At 28.6% G+C, this 22,019-nt stretch overlaps 1 protein-coding gene across 1 annotated transcript in view; it reads left to right on the top strand.

The window, feature by feature from the left end:
- The window catches only part of LOC100204292 (inactive tyrosine-protein kinase transmembrane receptor ROR1), a 103,356-nt gene that overhangs the window by 56,882 nt on the left and 24,455 nt on the right, over positions 1-22,019 (top strand). The window contains exon 9 of the mRNA XM_065801143.1: positions 2,548-2,675. Coding sequence (XP_065657215.1) covers positions 2,548-2,675 — 128 coding nt within the window. The remainder of the gene's footprint in view (positions 1-2,547; positions 2,676-22,019) is intronic.

Consider the following 22,019-nt stretch of genomic DNA (forward strand, 5'->3'; position numbering starts at 1 on the left):
TACAAAAAGCCTAATGACGAATTATTGTATATTAATGTGAATTCGAACCATCCCCCTCAAATTCTAAAACAAATTCCAATTTCAATTTACAATAGGCTAAACCAAAACTCTTCTAATGAAAATGTTTTTGAACTTCTCTAAAATTGCAAAAAAGCGTAATAGAAATAGAAACATAATTTGGTTCAACTCCCTGTACAGCAAATATGTTTCAACAAATATAGGTAAAATTTTTCTTAAATTAGTAGACAAACATTTTCCTCCCTCTAATAAATTACATAAGATTTTTAATAGAAATACCATAAAAGTAAGTTATAGTTGCACAAAAAATTTAGAAAGAATTATAAAAGGCCACAACTACGCGTTAATTAATAAAAATGAACATATAAAAGAAAAAAACACTGATTATTGTAATTGTAAACAAAAAATAGATTGCCCTCTAAATGGAAAATGCTTTTCGAAAAATATAATTTATAAGCGCATTGTTTCCTCACAAAATAACCCTGATAAACAATATATTGGCTTAACGGAGAGGAATGAAAAAACATTATGCCAACCACAAACAATCATTTAAACACAAAAAATATTCAAAAGAGACTATGCTGTCAAAATATATTTGGGATTTAAAAGAAGTAAAAGAAAAATTTTAATTTACAATGGTCCATTCTAAAATCTGCCCCTGCCTATAATAACATTTCCAAAAAATGTATGCTATGTTTGCAAGAAAAATTTGAAATAATTACTCATTTAAATCAAGAAAATTTAATAAATAAAAAATCTGAAATAATTTCTAAATGTAGGCACGAAAATAAATATCTCTTAAAAAATTACAAAAACAAATGACCAAATTAAACTATCCCCTTTCCAAAGAAATTTATTTAATAATTACTTTCTGTAACTTCCCATACACAAAAATATATAGTAATTAAAAATTTTTTTATAATAATTTATAACTTCCTGTAAAATATTTTTTTCTATAAATTGAATTTTTTTTGAGATTTAATAACTCTTCCTGATGATCCAGCAATGGTGAAACTTAAAGTAGAAGATAAAAATTAGATAAGCGTTTTTTGCTAATTTATTATTGCTTTGTTTTTTAAGAACATTGAGTACTCTATTTGTAAAATACACTAACATAATTTACATATATATATATATATATATATATATATATATATTATATATATATATAATATATATATATATATATATATATATATATATATATATATATATATATATATATATATATATATATATATATATATATATATATATATATATATATATATATATATATATATATATATATATATATATATTATATATATATATATATATATATATATATATATATATATATATATATATATATATATATATATATATATATATATATATATATATATATATATATATATATATATATATATATATATATATATATATATATATATATATATATATATATATATATATATATATATATATATATATATATATATATATATATATATATATATATATATATATATATATATATATATATATATATATATATATATATATATATATATATATATATATATATATATATATATATATATATATATATATATATATATATATATATATATATATATATATATATATATATATATATATATATATATATATATATATATATATATATATATATATATATATATATATATATATATATATATATATAGTATAATATTTAGTTTACCTAATATGTTGGTCAGCTACAATTGGAATTGAACTTTTCTTTCCAGATTTTCTTCAATGATGAAAAAACACACATGCTTTTAAGAAAATTACAACCCCCAGGGTTATTGCAACCAATTTCATAACTCCCTTAGGAAAATTTGAAAGAAACTATATTACTGAATCTGTATTGTAAATTTTCTTGCTTTATTTTGTTTGCCATGTAAGTATTGGAGAGCTTGCTTTCCAGTAGGCAATTGACATGATGGTAGTATCTCAATGGTATAATTTATAAAAAAAAAACTTTATATTTTGATCTTGTATCTTGTCCCATTTTATTTTAAATATTAAAAGATACTTTTTTCTACTGTTAATGTAGATATTTTTTCAACTAAATGATGCTTTTTCTATTTTTCTCTATGCCCTGCTTTGCTTTTTCTATTTTTCTCTGCTACAAAATTAATTTCTATATTTTAATAAAGCTTAAAAGTGTTTAAAATAACCAGAAATTTGAAAATATTGTAGAAACTGGTAAAATTTTTAAGAAACTGGGTCAAAATCAGGGTCCAAAATGCCTGAGCTTAGTCTAGGTCTTATTCAATTACTATGAAGTTAGGTTAAAAGTGTTCATATAGACCTATAAAATTGGATAAAAAATAGTGCCTTAAAGATATTCATTTTTAAAATTATTTGACCTGCCATAATGTGAAATTTTGAGGTGATCCTTGAATTTTGTGTCAACTATATAAATAATATTTTATAATGTTTCATTTTACTTCAGGTTGTTAAATAATAACAGTATTTTAATTTGTTAATTTTTAGTACTGAATACTGCAAAAGTGAATTTCTTCGAGCTAAAGATGACCCAATTCTTAGTTCATTGATACCTGGTCATTGCAGCACTCTTTCTAAAGATAGTTGCATCTCAGTACTAAAGTTGCATAGTAAAGGTTATTATTTAGTTTATTTCTTTATACTGTTTAGTTTGTTTATTTATTTATATTATTTAGTTTGCCTATTTTTATTATATTATCTAGTTGGTTTATTTATTTATATTATTTTGTTTATTTTAATGTTACTTTAATTATACAGCGTTTTTGCAATTTTAAGTTAATTTCTGATATTAAAACAGTTAAAAAAAAAAAAAAGATTGATTTTAAAAGTTTTTTTATTTTGTTTCATAAAAGTTTTGTGTATTTAAATTTAATGTAAGTTTTTTTATTTTTATATTCAGTTCAATATTTAAAAACTTTTATATATCATGTTTCTAGAAATTCTTGATAATAATAAAGGAAACATCTTTTTTTAAAGAAACATTGTTTTCTCTAATTAAAAAAACATTAATATTTTATAACCATATGGTGATAATAATATTATCACCATATGGTTATAATACAAGTAGGAGTAAATAAAAATAATAGTTGTAATAACAGCGATTAAAAGTAATAGTAAAGATTAAAAAAAGTATACACTGTACTATATTGTACTTTAGTTTAAGAAAGTTTAAAATAGTAAATTTAACAAAAAATGTTAAACGCTGCGTTCTTCACAGTTGCTAACTTTGCAACAGATAATGGATTGTGCATATGGTTTCTATCAGAGGCCAGTAGTGAATGGTATTCCAAGAAGAAAAAAAGAAGAGGACTCAGTAAAAAGGTTGCCATTCATCAATATTGGAATGTTGTGGTCAACATAGTTTTTTGTAGTAAACTACTGAGTTTTGTTAAAGTTTAAGTTCAAAAACAACTGCAAACCTTAAGCTGTTACACAAGCGAGATCAGGTTCAAAATTGGTTGCCTGTTCTAAGCAATCAAAAAGAGACTTTTTGTTAAGAAAAGAGTATAAAATTGAAGTAAAGAAAGCAGACCAAGGATACCCAGAAGTGGTACCCAGAAGTTATTAGTAAGTATTAGCCTTCAAGTATGACTTACCTAGATGACTCATAGAAAGATAAGATCAAAATTCAAACAAGATTTATTCCAAAGCATTTATTGAACAGTTTCAAAAGTTTCAAAAAGAAAAACACTTTTTTAAACTATTACCAAAATATTGTCTGAACCACAAGCATTCAAAGAGTTTAATTGAGAAATGACTTTAACAATGATTACTGGAGTGTTTAGATGTCTTAAAATGGATTTACTTGTCTAACTGGAATGGTAGGAAGACTACGGCCATTAGATTCAAGAATTGAGTAAGCGGAAAAATTATTTGCAAATAACTCTGTATTATCTTCAGGAGAGGTAATAAGGTCAGACCTATGAAATAAAGATGGAATGTTTAGCTTATCTTTATTAATGACACTGTTGAAGAATAAAGCTCAACCTTTGAGATAAGAATGATCTTCATGAAGTAGAATGAGGCTGTCTCATTCTACTTCATGAAGTTATGTATGTATGAGGTTATTTTACCTAAAAGAGACCAAGGAGAAACTAAACACAATCTGTTGTTAGAGACAAGACACAAATCAAGGAGTGAAGGTAAGTGATTAGGGTTGTCTGGAAAATAAGTCACAAAGAATTCTATCTGAGATAGAGATGGAGGAATACAGAAGTGATAAGCTTTAGTGCCATCAGGATCAGTGGTGTTAGAGCCAAGCCATTTAGTGTGATGAGTATTAATGTCACCAATAACAATAATATTGGTTGAGGGATAAAGAGAAAAGGCTAGGTCAATTTGATCAGAATTAATCTAAGACTTGAGGTGCTTAGCAGAAGCACATAAAAGAATGGTCAGAGAATTCAACCCTGGTTTTTCAACAAATTGGTGAGTTGATGTGTAAGTATACATCCAAGCCTAGCATGTGACTATTGGAGTCTTTGCGAATCAAAAGATAATAGCCATCATTACTGCTTTTGACATCAATACTTTTGACTGCTTTTTACATTTTCTTTTTCAGGAACTATGAAAATTCTATAATATAGAATAACAGTTCATTTTTTACAGCATATGTTTATCACTTTCATTTCATCTATACTAAAAATAAATTGCTCCATATGGCCTTATTTGGAATATTTAAAATCTTGCAGATGTTATACCTGTCTTTGGCAAATTCCTGTTCAGGAGCCAATAAAAATAACTGTTCCTTTGGCAAACAAAAACATTTATTAAATGGTATATCTCATAAACCTAATAAAGATATTATTATCAACAATTAATCTTAATCAGCCAAGGTGTTTTGATTGCTTTCCAAAACTCTTTGCTAAAAAATCTAAGTGCTTAATGTCAACATTATTCAGTTTCTCAACATTGGCTAAAATGTTGTCAACTTCATCAAATAATTTTTTTTTCTTCACAGCCATTTAAGTTGGATAATATCTGCATTTAGATACAATCATCTTTTAATTTGTTGAAAAAAGGTAAGGTTGAATTGAATTAAGTTGAAAGAATTGGGTAAGGTTGTCGATGTTGAGAATAGGGTAAGGTTGCCTATGTACTCTCTAAGAATAAACTCCAAAATAGAGAAAAGATACAATGTAGAAACAATGAGATTTTATTGTTTTCTATAATTATTAGGTTTAATAATACACTGCGACCATTTTCTATAGACGCACGTAGTATTTGGCAAATTTACAGTGTTACAGTGGTAATAAAATTGTTCTAACGTTACTTTTGAATAAGTGTATGTAAGAAAACAATGATCCATTATGCATCTGATTATTGTCTTGATTGTATTAAAATAATTAAGTTTTTAATATTCACGTGGGAATTTTCTATAGACGCAAATTTCTTATATTCTGTAGTATTTTTTATCTTGTGAGTCGAAATTAAGTTGAACTTAACCAAATGCCGAAAGGAAAGGTCCTTACCAATATTGAAAAAGGTCAAATATTGGCTTATCATCGAGAAAAAGTTCCAAATCGAGAAATTGATAGAAGATTGAAGAGATCAGATCACATTATCCGTAATTTCTTGAAAAATCCGACAGATTATGCAACAATCAAGAAATCTAGGGTTTCAGACCGTGAAAAACGCAGAATTGTTTGACTCGCATCAACCAAAACAACCAAACAAATCTATCAACCAAAACAACCAAACAAATCATCAACCAAAACAACCAAACAAATCGCAAACAACCAAAGAAATCTAGGGTTTCAGACCGTGAAAAACGCAGAATTGTTCGACTCGCATCAAATTCATCAAAAAGTTTGAAAATAATTAAGTCAGATTTGGGTTTAAATGTTTGCAAGGAGACAATTAGAAAAGTTCTTAAAGACATCCCACACATAGTACGATCAAAAATGAATAAAGCACCAAATTTAAAGCTCGTTCACAAACAGAAACGGATGGAATTCTCCCGTGAAAACATGGCACGCGTTTGGGAACAAGTAAGAAATTTTAGATTAAATTCTCATGAATACTTAAGATGTCTAAATAGCTGAATATTTTTGTTTTCAATAGCAGGTGATTTTTTCAGACGAGAAAAAGTTTAATCTTGATGGGCCTGATGGTTTTAGTGGCTACTGGCGTGATTTGAGGAAAGAACCCAAATATTTTTCGACAAGTAATTTCGGTGGTGGATCTTTGATGGTTTGGCTTGGGTTTTGTGCAACAGGAAAGTTAAATTTAGCATTTACATCTTGCAAAATGAAAAGTTCTGAATACATTGATGTGCTAAAATTATGTTTGATTCCATTTAAAAACAAATATCGACGCAAAAAGTTTGTTTTTCAACAAGACAACGCCAGCATTCACACTAGTAACAAGACTAAAGCTTGATTTGAAGCTAAAAAAATTGAGCGAATGTGGTGGCCTGCTCGCAGTCCAGATTTGAATCCTGTTGAAAACATCTGGGGAATCATTGTAAGATGTATCTATGCTGACCAGAAGCAATATAACTCTGTGGCAGAGCTAAAAGTAGCGGTGTCAGAATGCTGGGAGGATATGGAGCCAAAAGTGCTAGAAAACTTGGTGGAAAGTATGCCAAAACGAATTTATCAAGTAATTGAGTGAAAAGGAGGTCCAATCGAGTACTAAAAATGTGATAGAAACAATTTTTTGGATAGTTTTGTTAAAAAATGTGAACTGCGTCTATAGAAAATAGTCAGCTATCTTTTGAACTTAATTCATTTATGATTGACCCCTTTTCAAATTTGATATTATTTTTTGATAATTTTTGTTATTTTTTGATACTTTATTTATAATTTAATGAAATACACTATAAAAATAAAGTTAAGTACATTTTTAAGACATAATCCACATGCATCTATAGAAAATGGTCGCAGTGTAATAAACTGTTCTAAAAAAAATAATAAACTATTCTAAAAAAGTTGAAATTTTCAAAAATTTAAACATTGGCATTTGATAGGGAATCAAATTTAAAAAAACATGTTATTGGTACAATAAGGAAACAAGGTAAATTAAATAAATTGTACCATTATAATCCAATATTGCCCTATATCTTGATTTTAAAAATTCTGTATTAGTTTAAAGTACATTTTAAATGACTTTTGTAAGGAATTTTTTTTCTGCCAAGCAATGTAACAAAGTTTTTTGGTTTTTGCTTGAGTGAAGAAGTTTGGACTGGATGTGTAGATATTGTTTCTAAAGGAATTTCTTTCTAAATAAATAGAATATTAAACAAAAAATATATAATTAGAGTAACAATAACAATTAAGATATTTGAACAAGTAGAGAAAAAAAAAATTAAAAAAATGTGGCTGAAGGCAAACAATGTCTAAACTTAGTGTTAGAGAAGTTTTTGCATTTAAATTCGTCTCTTCTCTGAGTATTTCATAAGGTGCACGATTCTGGGTAGATGATTATCTTTCCAGAAAACTGAGTTGTCTACTTGCCATGTATATTAGTGTCTCTAAATCCATTAATTACTATTTCCATACCAACAACTTTGTAAAGAAGTAAGCTTCGCCAAACAATTGAGATACTTGATGTTGAGTAATCTGCCTGGATGGGTTTGCATCCAATTATCACAAGCATTATTATATTTAGAATTTAAAGCTTTGAAAAAATTCTATCTTATGGTTAAAGCCTATGAATAGTATGCAATGGCGAAGAAAGCATTACTACTCCGTGATCTCGAGCTAGAACTAAGGCTTCAAGGTTTTTTATATGTTGAATGCCCATCAAATATTAAAAGAACTCTTTTTTGTTCTGGATTTTCTGTAAGTCGTTTAAGACCAAGTGAGCTTATAAAATGACCCACAAAGTAAATAAATCTGTAGTTTTCCAACCAATCTGAACATCCCAAAACTGCCAATGGTGGTGCACCATCTTAAAGCTCATTTTTTATTCTTTTACATTTAAATATTAGTATTGGAGGTACAAAAGATCCAACAGCATTCCTACAACATACGGCACATGACTGTTTCACACCGAGCTTTACGACTTCTTGTTACTTTTTGAAAATATTGACTTAAGGGGTGTTACTAAAACATTTATAACTTTTGAATCATTAGAGATATTTTTGTTACTAAAACATTTATAACTTTTGAAATATTAGAGATAATTTTGTTTTGTAAAAAGACCAATGTTTCATCTTATGACATTTAATATATTAGTAAAAAAACTTCTTTTAGTTTAGAATAAATGCAACGAATGATGAACTTGGCTGAAATTTAGTAATTTGATGTTACTTTTTATTAAAAAAAATCATAAAAATATATTTCTAATAATTATTATCAAATACACTCGTTGTTTGACTATTATAGAAACAAAAACACTTTACCTAATTGTTAAACGTTAAATAAAGCAGAGTTTATTGAATTCTTAAAGCAAACCGCAATTTTCGCAAAATTATAAAAAATGTTGTCAAAAGGGAGATTACCTGTTAAATGAGTATGTATTTAAATCTAGAAGTTCTTGTTTTAAAAAATAATTTCACTAAGCTGATAAATTGATTGCATTACAAAATAATGCCAGATTTCGATTTTGGAATTTTTAATTAAAATATTTAAAGCTCAAGCATTTTAAAAACTTAAGCATTTTATTTTTTTCTGTGGATACATTTCTAATAATATGGTGTTAGGTTTTCAATAAATAGAGACTCACCAAGTCTAATAAAATAATTCATGACCAAAATTGAGTTGAAGTTTTTGAGTCAACCTTACTTTTAGTAGTAGAATTATTTTATGGCACTTAAATCAATAATCTCTTCTCACAAAAAATAAAGTATTTGTTTAAATATACAAATAACTAATTTAAATCCTTTGATAATTCGTTTTTATTCTCATAAAAAACTGTTTTATAATCAGTTGCTCCATTGATAAGTTCTTTAAGTAGTAAACTATCTTTGTACACCCAGTTGATACTAGATTCATATTTCATTCTAAACCAGAAGAACATTAGCTCTACTCTAAATTGTGACAATAACGTTAACAAGCTCCTAATTTATTAAACTAAATTTTTACACCAATTTGATATATATGAGACTTATATTCCATTCTTTAACCAGTGAGGAAGTATGTAGAGTAGAGGTACTGCAAAGGTAGAACTAACTTCTGATGATAATGGGCATCTAATATATAAAAAAAATGTTACATATAATGAAGGACAATACATTTTGTAAATTAACTACACAAATATACTAGATCATACCCAACAAACATACCAGTTGCTCTGATCACTAATTAAAATAGTAAGTAATTTTTACATACATTTGATGCTAGCTTTATCTATTCTTTAACCTGAGCCAAGGTATTGCATAGTTATAGTTAATTTCTGAAGATAGAATTGGCACCTACCTAATATATAAAATCAATATAATAAAAAGTAATAAATATTTTAAATAAACATTGCACATAATACATATTACACATGACAGAATAAAATTCTCTTATTTATAAATTTAGTTAACTTAAGTTTCTACTTTGTCAATCTTCACACAAATACTCATTGTTAGCACTTTCTTGAGATTGTATTGTCCCTCTTAAGATGTTACAATTAGCAGGTGTGAGGCATAGAAGCATGGTTTCTTAGAGAATTCAACTCAACTTGGTCTGTTGAACTAGAAAGGTAGCAGCTGAACCCAGGTGTCCCAGAACATCATCAATGAAATGAAAATCTCCTCCTAAGAATAACCTGACTAGTTTGCCTTTAGCTTAAAATCTGACGACTGAATTCTTTTAACGCCTTTGGCATAATGCAATTATGGTAAGCAACATTGGCATAATGAATTAAGGCAATATTCTCACGACGGTCTGAACTCTGAAACATACAAATAAAATTAACATCATATAAAAACCCTGATGATTTAGAATTGACAACTTCAAAATGGAACTTCATATACTTCCACCCTTATCCCCAGCAAAAGTCCCATACCTCTTCACAAAAACCAACATCAGAGTTAAGGTGGTCACGACCATGAAGACTATTAAAAACCTCTTCAAATAAGTTGTCAAATTCGTGACCGCTTAAGATACTTAATAAGGTGCTTCATTTGTAGATGGATAAAGCAACATGGACTTCACAGTGGTATTTCTTGTTCTTGTCTTATCTTGGGCTCAGATGAGAGAAACCTTGCACCAAGATTATAAAGAATACGTTTTAGTCTACAGAATTCAGCCGTAAGCATCCTTAATTGGCTCTGCAGCTTTACAGCATCAGAAACACTTAACTGCCTAACTAAACCTAACTTACTTTTAACACAACAAAATATTGACTTTTCACAAGACATAGAATCACAAAACAATGTAGACAAATCACTTTCAAAATCTGAAAAGCTAATAATCAAAGGAATATAAAAATTTACGTTGTGCTGTTTTTACTTTTTTTTAAATAAAAGTTGGAACTCCTGTTTTAGCCTAATATTTGTTGTCTCTAATTCATTATCAACACATATTGTCTCTAATTGAGAACTGAAGGAGTTACAATGTGAGTTAAGAGCCCTTTTTTTTAGAATTTAAATCTGGAATTTCAGCTTCCAACTTAAGTACCTAAATGATATGATTCTGAAATTTTTTCTTATGTTCTATATGTAACAAACTCCATAATATAAATAAACTGCAAGGGTTTTATTTTTTAAATTAGATTTATTTGCATTTAAAGTCTTATAATAATATGGTTAGACTTACTAGCTCAGATCACTCTGTTGTCTTCCATTGTTTGTAATCTATACAACAATCGTCGTCTCCATTAATATCTTCTTGAGAACTCACTCATTTTTAAGATAATTTCTTAATTTAGAATCTTCTGGACACAAAGGGCAATGATGTATCATGCAATTTATGTTAGCCCTACTACAAACAAGCATATCAATAAGTTCATGATAATCCTTTGATAATTCAACTGCACTAATCATTAACTTAACATTTTGGTGGTATACAGTATGTGTGCACCACACACATACTGTATATGTACCAGATGCTCCTACTGAATGCACCATTTTGGACAATGTGAGCAAAAGTTAGAAAAACAAGTCTTTTTAGCTGGCTGACTGGTTTTAAACTTAGCATATAGTTCTTTTAGATTTGAGAAAATGAAACGCTTTTGCATGTGAGATATTCGAGCTATACTCACAAAATCTTTTTTACCAGCCATTTGTCTGCTATTTTCATCATTACAATAAAATTCAATAATTTTATCTACAGTTTCTTGAGATATTTCTTTTCCTTTTTTTTTTTTTCTTTCAGAAAATGAAAAAATACTATTTTTCTGCAGCAATTTGCGTGATATTGCACCATATAATTAGTAACACTAAATTCTCTATCTATATCTTTGTAAAGTATAGCCATATCCATCCATGGATAAGTATATCCATGTCATTTGCTTTATTTTTAACTTCCTTAGATAATTTATTGAAGGAATCTTCTTGGCTTAACTGATCAAGATCTACATTTAAAGTCCTTTCAATACCTAACTTTACTGTTTTTTGAACATGTAATAATTTTTTTTTACCTAGAGCAACTCTTGAGTGTCTATTCACAGCATGCATTTTAAAAGGACTTATGTTTATACCCGTCAAAGAAGAATTAAGATTTTCTTTTAACAATTCATTTATAGTAAGTTCATTATCTTTATCTTCATAAATCTGGCTGCAAGTTGGTTCTTCTGGTCCATTATCCTTAAATGGCATCAATTTAATCTTACATGAGGGGCATATCTTTTCTCCAGGAATAACATTAATACCTATGTTTTTGAATTTTCCAGCAAGTTGGATATTATTTTCTTTACATCCTCCTAAAAACATTATAATTACTGCTTCAGTGAGAGTTTTGCAAAAAAAATTTTTTATATATAATTACAATAAAGCTTTAAAAAGTTTTATGGCTAAGTAATAATACCTTTTCTTCTTTTTCCATTGTGTAAATGAAATGGATCACAGCAAGTTATGTGGATTGTTGAGTAATGTTTTAAGTAAACATATTCATGTTGTAGAAAATCTGTTAAATTTTCATTAATTTCAAAGACTTGAAACTTTCTTGTTATCATTGGATTTTACATATGTTTGTTTGTGACAAACTTCTTTATCAATCCAATTGAACATCTCTTTTTATCATTCATATTGTTATACTATATTTTAGTTCTGTAAGAAATAATTTTAAAATAATTATTATTTTAAGATTTTTAAGTAGAAAATCCTTCAGCTATAAAACATAAAGATTGCACATAATAATGATCTTTTTTTGTGAAATGCAATTAAGTTTATATGTTAGAATGCTACCTAAGGTACTGAGATTCTACCAATTTTTTTAAAATGCAAAAAATAAAAGCACCTATTTTAATAATACTTTTTCATTATTAATTTGACAATTTTATCTTATTTTTTTATTATAAAACTTTGAATGCAAATAAATCTGATTAACGGGGCATCAAAAAACTTAAAAAAAGTATAACACCATATTAAAACTAGATTTTCATATAGAAACTTCATTTTTTGGGGGTTTTAACCATCAGTTTTGAGTTTCTCACCCTAAAAAATAGTTAGGTACAAATTTTCACTACTATTGAAAAGTATTTCATAAATTAATGCTAATTATGTTGTGCAATTGGCTTTAAAAATAAATGGCGCTGAAAAAAACAGTCAAAAAAGGGATTTTTTTAGCATCTTTGCTTCCAGCAAGGCTGCAAGCAACCACTAATTAAGGTTGGCAGTTTCTGGAAAAGAAAAGATGAAGATTGTAGTGCAAGATAACGATTGACAGACGACTTAAAGGATTGCAAATTATATGAATCAGGAAAGCAAGATGAAAGAAGTGAATTCCAAAGAACTGATGTTTCAGGAAAAAAACTAGACAAATAAGCGTTTTTGGAGCACTTAGGAACAGTCACAGAAAAAGGATGAGACTTAATTGAATGACGAGTAACACGAGAATGAATTTTAGTAGATGGCACGAGAGACACTAGCTCTTTAGAGCAGTGCTCATTATAGTATTTGTAGAAAAGAGAAAGAGAAGCAACATTACGACGATGTGGTAATGGTTGGAGGTTGGATGCAAGAGCAGGTCCAACTATGTTTTCAATGCATTTTTGCATCTTGTCTATAAGAGAAAGGGCATCATTAGAAGATCCGCCCCAGATATGGCAACAGTATTCCATACAAGGCCGGATTTAAGATTTATAAAGATAGAGAATAAAATCCGAAATAAGAAAGTGACGAGCTTGATAAAGAGATGCAACCTTAGCAGATGCTAGTTTTGCAACTGATTTGATATATGGTTTCCAAGAAAGATCAGAAGTAAGAGTTAATCCTAGAAGATAAAGAGTAGATGACTCATCGAGTACATCACTGTTCATAAATAAAGGAAGATCTCAATTATTGCGATAACGATTGGCTGAAAAAAATTGAGTTTTATCTGAATTAAAGTTCACCAGCCACTATGAGCCCAATGCTGTAGCAGAAGTGAGATCCTTTTAAAGCTCAAATGCCCCCTCCAGAGATCAGAGAGTGTTGGTTTCTTATCACAACAAAAATAAATGGTAGTATCATCTGCAAACAATGTCACCTTAGATGTGAGAATATCTGGAAGATCGTTAATGTAAATTAAAAAGAGTATAGGGCCAAGGATAGAACCTTGAGGAACCCCTGAAGTTACAGAATAAGAAGAAGAGTGCTGTCCATCGAGGACAATTTTTATACTACGATTGGAAAGGAAGGATTCAATGATCTTATAGATGTTGCCAGATGCACCATAAGAAGAAAGCCTATGGAGAAGACCAGCATGCCGAACTTTATCAAAAGCTTTTGAAATGTCAAGAGCAATTGCCTTAACCTTTATCTAATGCATGATAAAACCTATCTGTTATTACTGTTAGCAAATCAGCTGCAGAACGAGAAGATCGAAATCCATATTGATGGTCAGAAAGCAATTTATTAGATTCAATATGAGAAATTAAGTGTTTGTTAATTTAAGATTCAAAAACCTTGCTTATGATAGGAAGAAAACTAATGGGACGGTAGTTAGATGAATTATATTGCTCTCCAGAGATTTTGAAGATAGGGATAACAGATGTTGCTTTCCAGCAGGCTGGAAAGCAAGACTCTGATAAGCACTTGTTGAATAGTTTTATGCTCCATAGAACACTTCTGCTAGACAATAACAGGTATGTTGTCCGGCCCACAAGCTGAAGAAGAGTCTAGGCAGGAAATCACTTTAAATATAGAAGCTGGAGTGATACGAATGTCAAGCAATGAATCAATCTGTTTGTTGGCATTATCAGGTAATACGCAACTAGTGGAGTCAAGAAATGATATTGATGAAAAGTTTTTAGCAAACAATTCAGCTTTGTCTCACTCACCTCACCTAAAGAGGTGAGGTGGCAAAGTTTGAACCATACATGAGAGGTGGAATTAAAGATTCGCCCTTATTATTAATATTATTAAATATTCTCCAGAAGTCACAAGAGCCTAATTTTTGAGATAAGATTTGAGATTTCGTGACCTGGAATAGCAAGCTTTCGCATTAGACAAAAACTTTTTACATTGGTTTCTAGCAGTAATTAACAGATGTCTGTTTTCTGGAGAATTTTTTTGCTGATAGATATGGAAGTAACGGTTTTGATTGGCAATTGCAGCAGCACAGTGTGAGAAAAACCATGGAGGAGATTGAGGCTTGACCTGGAGTTGTCGAGAGGGAATAAAAGATTCCATGCCAGCCTGAATTCATGAAGTTATGTAAGAAGCACATTTGTCAACAGGAAGACAAAAGATTTTTACCCAAGGGCCATCATGAAGAAAATCACAGAAAGAGTCCCAGTCAGCTTTAAGGTAGTTGTAAGAGGTACAATAATAGGGGGATTCAGGTGATGAAGAATAATGAGATATTAGTTTTAGAGAAATCAAACTGTGACCAGAAGCAGCTAAGAGTGAATGTGGAGAAGCTGAGCACTGACTAGGATAAAAAAACACAGTAACAGTTTACAATAAAATAAGCTTTAGCAATGTAGGGGAGAGTAGGGTAATGGCGAACGCGGGTAACTCCGAACATGGTCAAAACAGCATTGAAGAAAAATAAATTTGACAATTTTTAAAAAGTTTTTAAAAAACATTTGTTTTTTTCTTTTAAAGTATATAAAGTTTTAAAGTATATAAAGTATATAAATTTTGACAGGGTTCAAGGTTCAGGAACAAGATGTAAGTCGAGTAGAGAAGGTAAATGATTCTGGTTGTCTGGAAAGCGAGTAGGAAAGTTGACTATTTGAGTTAAGAATTGAGAAAAAAGTTGTGGGCTTTAATGCCTGCAGAATCACGGACAATAGAGCCAAGCCATTCAGTGTGATAAGCATTAAAGTCACCGACAACAACAATATTAGCTGATGGATAAAGAGAGAGGGCTTAGTCATCATGATCAGAAATAACATCAAAAAGAGTGCAGTCTTGAGATGAAGGAGAGCGATATAGAACAAAGAGAAAGGCGATAGAGTGAATTGTGCTAAACGAAAGCACATGAAAGAATAGTCTGTGGATTCAAACCTAGTTTTATGACAAATGGGTGAATTTTTACGAATGTAAATGCCCATTGACTATGAGCATGCGACATTGGAGTTTTTACTAATTAAAAGAAGATAACCATCTACACTAAGATCGCAAGATGAGACAGCCGAACCCAAATTAGTTTCACAAAGAGCAAGTAAGTCTGGTGAACTTTGTAAGAGAATATTAGTGAATGATAGGTTTAGAGAACTTGGTGATGATCATGGTTTTTTGTGTATTATAGTTTTTGGTACTTTATTCATTTTTAAATTTGTTGAAGAACTTGACTCAAAGCATAGATAGTACTCAGAACACTGTGTAATAGCCCAAGCAATTGCCTCATTACTTATAATAAACCCTAAGCTAAAACAAAGGGCTCTAAGTTTGGCCTCCGCAATGCACACCAAAAGTACAAACAGGGACACCATCCATGTGCAACATGGCACTGTTAATACTTTGATATTTTTCAGCTGTTTCAGCTTTGATATTTTTAGATATCAAGCTGTTCAGCTTTGATATTTTTCAGCTGTTGATGGAATCAGCCTCTCTGAGAGCTACCACAGAGTTTGGGAAACCTGACTACCAGCTGGCCTCAGCGTCACAAAACTGAGTTTTAGAGCTGTACCTTCATTAGGAGATAATAGAATGAGTTACCTAGTCATAAAGTCAAGAGACACAGGCAAAACCCATGCATTGAGTCAAGAATTTCCAGCATTCGACATCCTGAACTGGAAACAATTTATTAAAATTACATATGTGCAAGCCTAATAGATAAAGAAGGGATGCCAGGCTGATCAACAGATAGAATCTGTTTACCCTTTAAATTTAGAATCTGTGTACCTCTTAAGATTGGGACTGGGTATTAATATTTCTTCTTTCTTTAATTTAAGCTTGTATTCCAAAAATCATCAAAATCTGAGATGGTATGGTGTCGAGCATAAATTGAATTGAGCTGGAATGACCCAAAAGGAAAGTTACACCTATCCTCCCAACTGTTTTCCCATCCTCGTGTTGTTTTAAAATTTCTCTCTTAGTGGAATACATAGTTATTAAAATAAAATTGACTTAGTAATAAATGTAATACAAACAGATAAAGTATTATTACAAAAAATGTATATACACTAGATAAAAGTGGATTTAGCAACTTATCTAGTATTAGTTTGATAATCCAAAGTAAAAAAAATTCCACATAACTTTGTTTACTTTATACTTCAAAAATTGCCTTGCCAAAACAGTTGTGTGGACAAAATTTGTTAAAAATATAGTTTGAGATGTAACGCATAAAGTTAATGTCATTGCATTAAAACGTCATCATAAATGTATGCCTAAAACTAACTAGATTAGTTGTATAACATGACATTTTTGAAAAAACTAACTAGATTAGTTGTAAAACAAACATTCGTAGAAAAATCACCAGACTGATGTTGGAATCTGATAGAATAGACATTCATGGCTAAGTGTTCCAAATTTCAACTATCAAACGCAGAGCTATGTTATCAAATCTTAGTTGGCCAAACTCAGGTTTTCCGCAAAATATGCAAATACCAAAAAAGTGATTCTAAATCAATATTAATTTTTATTCCACTTAATATAAATATTTATATAACAAAGAAAGATGGATCTTTTTTTTTTTTTTTTAAAATTTGAAGATGAAAGCATTTATAGAAAAAAGTTACTATTATTTTAAAGTTTGTGAATTTATATACTTTTTATGTGGAAATACTTTTTTTGCGATAAACTAGTTTTTATATTGAGTAAAACAGCCCTGGGCAGTCATATAAATACCCCATTTTACCACATGTAATGATACCTCCTGCTTGGTGTTTACCTTTCAAAGTTAAAACTTTTCTTGTTTTGTGAACTGTACTTATTCCAGTTTCATCTAGATAGTAAAGCAAATCTGCAGTAATTATCAACATGTTCAGTAAGTTTTTTGAAAAATAACACAATTTTTCCTTACTAAAACCTGTGGCTCTTACGATGGATATTGGATCAGGTAATCTCAAACTAAGGCTTGAACTGTGTTTCATTAATTGGTCATACCACTTCTTTCCAACCACACCAACATCTTTTCTGAATTGATGAGGTATTTTGTTTTTTTTAGCAATTTTAAATGCTAATCAACTAAGATCTATTGTATTATTCCAAACATACAAGATTCCAATTTTAAAACATGTCCAACTAAATCTTTCTCAACTTCAGGAGGTAAGGTACTACACTTACCTAACTTTTTAATTAATTCATTTGCAATTATATTTTGATGATTCATATGTTTATTCAATGTTGGTTTAGGAATTTCATATTTTGCACATACAGCGTTGAGTCCAATGTTACCGTTTTGATAAGCAAAATTAACCTCTTTCATATCCTTTTTTGTCTGCAAACCATATCCCCGTTTTGACATTTTGAAATTCATATATTTTTATATACTTCACAGGTATTTTGAGCATTTAAAATGGTAGCCTTGGTACAATTTAAGACCATAGGTGTCATCCATAATTATAATGTTTATGGATGACTTCCATAATGTCATGCTCTAGGGGAGGAGGTGGGGTTAGTGGTTTTGTGATGACTCACACAGGACTTGTTACTAAAGTATTATGATGTTGTGATGGAGGGGGGGGGGGAGTTGTGTCAAAAATGGTAGAAAATTGCATGACGTAATTTATGGACAACTCCTTACTGAGGTACAAATTTCACGACTAGACTCACTCTAAGTTTATAAAGAAATTAGACAACCAATAATACTGTATTTTGATTTCTTGGAAGTTATTTTGAATTCCCAATGTGCTTTCACATAAATATGAATAAGACATATATTTAACAAAAAATTTTTAATATATTTAAAGTAATACTCTAACCATTGAACTCCAAAAATAAGAAAACTTTGTCAACAAATCAACTCAGGGACTCAGGGTAAATGTTGCCAGAATCTAGTTTCATCACACAAAAAAACAATTTATTAATTAGTTCAACATAGCAAAGATAAAATTTTAGTCAAAAGATTTTATTTGGGTTGTAATAATAACTAGAAACTGCAAAAGTACAATTTAGGTGCCAGTACAATATCAGCAACCTTACCTTATTTAGGTAAATTAATTATTTTCAAGAACTTTACTTCAATAGTTTTTTTCAGCACGTTTTCCTTTTGCTTGTAAAAGTTAGCATAAAATTTATCTTTTTATAGGCTATTTTTCTAGTAAATAAATCTTGAAGTTCTTTATAAAAACATAATACATTTCTAGATTATTAGGTTAGGCTTGGTGCTCAAAAGTACTGAATTTGTGTTATTGAACTATGCTAGTGTGATTTTGGGTATCAAAGTTTGTTGCAGACATTTTTTGTTTTTATAATTTTTATTTTTATAATTTAATTTAAAAAAATTCTTTCTTTATTTTTTTTTTTTCAATACTCATTTTAAATTTCGTCCCATTTTCCTCACAATTTTTACATTTGTTTTAAAGTGCTATTTCAAGCCTTGTTTTAAAGTGTTATGTGTAGAGCGATTTAGGTACACCTTGAGCAATTTTATGTAAGCAGTAAGTGAATTTGGTTAAGCTACTTTTTAATCATTTTTTTACTTTTAAATTATTTTATAAGTGGTAAGATAAAAGAAGTAATTAATTTTGAAAAAAGTCACTAACTTTTAAATAACGTTTATGTAAAAATATTTGTTCAAAAGTTTGAATGACAATTACGTTTGATATAAGCGCTATTTACTAATGAAAAAAACTCAAGTAAAATTAAAAATTTATTTGGTTTTGATATTATTGTAATTTATAATTGATTTTTTGCTTGAAAAACGCTAATACTTTAGGCTTGAAGCGAAGATCATAATAACATAATTTAATTTACAGTTTTTTGATTTCTGATAAAAAATAATTTAAAAGTAGTTTAATAAAAATTTATAATTTTATTCTGACAAAAAAAAATAACTTAATCTAGATTTTAAAAATATATAATTTAATTTTGATTTAAAGAATATATTTAAGTTTATTAAAATTGTAGTTTTTGCTTGGGTTGCCAAATTTATTTAAAAATATTACTAAATATTGTTCAGTATTTAAATTTTATTTGTTCTTAAAAAAAAATCAGCTTATTTTTATTGCTATTGTTTTTTCGGTTTTCCTTTCTAAACATTTTTTTTCCTCAAAATTAAATTTTAAATAAAAGGCTGCATCATAAATTTGCACAAAACGTAAGTTAAACTTTTTTTTTATATCGCAAGTTAAATCGCAGCGATTATTTTTTTAAAACAATTTTAATGATAAAAGTAATAAAGTAATAAACTTTTAAATAAAGTAAAAAAATTAAGGTAATTTTTTTATTTGTTACTCGCTTATTGTTTTTATATAAAAAATCATTTGTAGTGGCACTACAGATGATATTTTAAATTTAAGAAATAATTTTTTAAATTTAAGCCAAATTTAAGAAATAATCATTTTATAAGTTCAAAAATTTAACATAAATTAATTCATTTATGCAAAAGAAAGGAGCTTGTTAATATCAAACATTTTTAAAAATGCAATATTAAATTTGGTTATTTAATGTTTAAAAAAAAGAAGAAAATAAAATAAGCATTCCTTAATAGTTATTATAAAAAAGGCGTTAAATAACATTTAACTCATTATGCCGTAATTAATATTATTGCAGTAATTTAAAAAAAATGTCTTTAAAAAATAAAAAAAAAGAAGAGAATTTTATGACGTAAAACATCGCATTAAGCTAATGCATTAAACATTTTTTATTTAAAACAAAGCCTGCTCATGGCCTACTATATTCACAGCTGCATATCTTACATTTTTGAGGGGGAAGTTAAGAGGCAGATTTTTACTGAAAAAATGGCTGCGCAGAATATATTATTTTTAAAAAGCAACTCAAATCTTCATTTTTAACTTTTAAAGTTTTTAAATGTAAAAGTGGCAGTTGGTTTTTTTATTATATATATTTTTTAAGATAAAATAGGTATCAAAGACATTTGTGTAATATTTGTTGGAGAATTTTGTTGAATTGTCACAGAAATTATTCAAACCAATATCATTGATATCTATGTATATTATATCTATCTATAATATATATCTGTATATTTTAACGCTTTGAAAAAATGTTAAGAAGTAGTTCAAAAAAATTAATTAATAGGTAACTTTTACTAAACTGTATAAACAAATGCTATGCAACTGACATAATTTAGCAATTTTGATTTCACTTTTTTCATTGCCTCTTTCTAAATGTTTTTAAGTTATTATTGGAAACCAAATCCTTCGATAGTTTTTGTTTGTTATTAAAAAATACATTAACAAGAATTTTTGTTGAAAACGTGATTCCCCAACTTTCATGATTTTCACAAACAAATTTGCTTTTTGGTGCATATTTATGTAACAGATATGTTGATGATTTAATGACTAGAATTGATAGAGATGAAGTTTCATTCTCAATTAAATCCAAAATAGCAAATACACTACAAACAAATTCTGCAAGCTGTTTGAATAGATCAAGTAGTTCACCAAATGATAAGAGAGATAGATAAGAATTATTTACAAAATCAATGTCTCCAGTTTTCAAACATGCTTTGCAGTTTTCATATTTAGACCTTTTTGACAGTTTTTTTGCAACAACCTGCTATAGTTATTGCCACTTCTTGACTGTTATAATCAAGGGAACTTTCCATAATTTCTTCATTTTGATTTTCAAACAGTTCATCAAGTATTGTCAAGGAAGGATAAATGTCTGGTAATAGATTTTCTTCCTAGAAATTTATATGCCCCTTAATTAATGAACGACATGACAAAATTCTTTCTGAATTTAAAACTTCTCTTAAACTTACAAGAAATCTTCCCTCACTCATTTGCTTGTATTGTAAGAAACGTCTCTCGATTGGATCACTTTGTACACAAGCTGTCATCATGTTATCATATCCATCATTCAGGAGCTCCTCAACAAGCAGTGCTTGAGCACGTTAGGTATTAACGATTACTGATGCAGTTTGTGTTGTAAGGGTGAATGCAGGTGAAAGAGACCATTGATTGATCCAATCAACCAGAGCTTGGTAAAATATCATTTTATTATCTTCTAATAAAATAGCATTGCCAATAACATTTGGTAAAAACCTTTGTTTAGAATTAGCAATTGTCCACCAAGTGTTAAAAATAGTTAAAAAATTTGTAACAACTTCGATTTATATAATAGCTTTTTGAAGCTACAATTGTTGTTTTATGTATAATTGCTAATGCAAGTGGCACACTTTGTTTATTATTTCCAGGATGTAATACCTCATATGTAAGCTTTGAAGCTTTTCTAAGTTTACCTTTCAGATCATTATCATTATGGTAAATCTTGAATAAATCATTCCAACTAATATATCCTGTTGGACAATCAATATTGATATATGCATTATGGTATTTAAAGTCTGGATAAACAAATTTTTTACCAT

This window comes from Hydra vulgaris, chromosome 07 (genome assembly GCF_038396675.1).
Source record: "Hydra vulgaris chromosome 07, alternate assembly HydraT2T_AEP".
Classification (NCBI taxonomy): Eukaryota; Metazoa; Cnidaria; class Hydrozoa; order Anthoathecata; family Hydridae; genus Hydra; species Hydra vulgaris.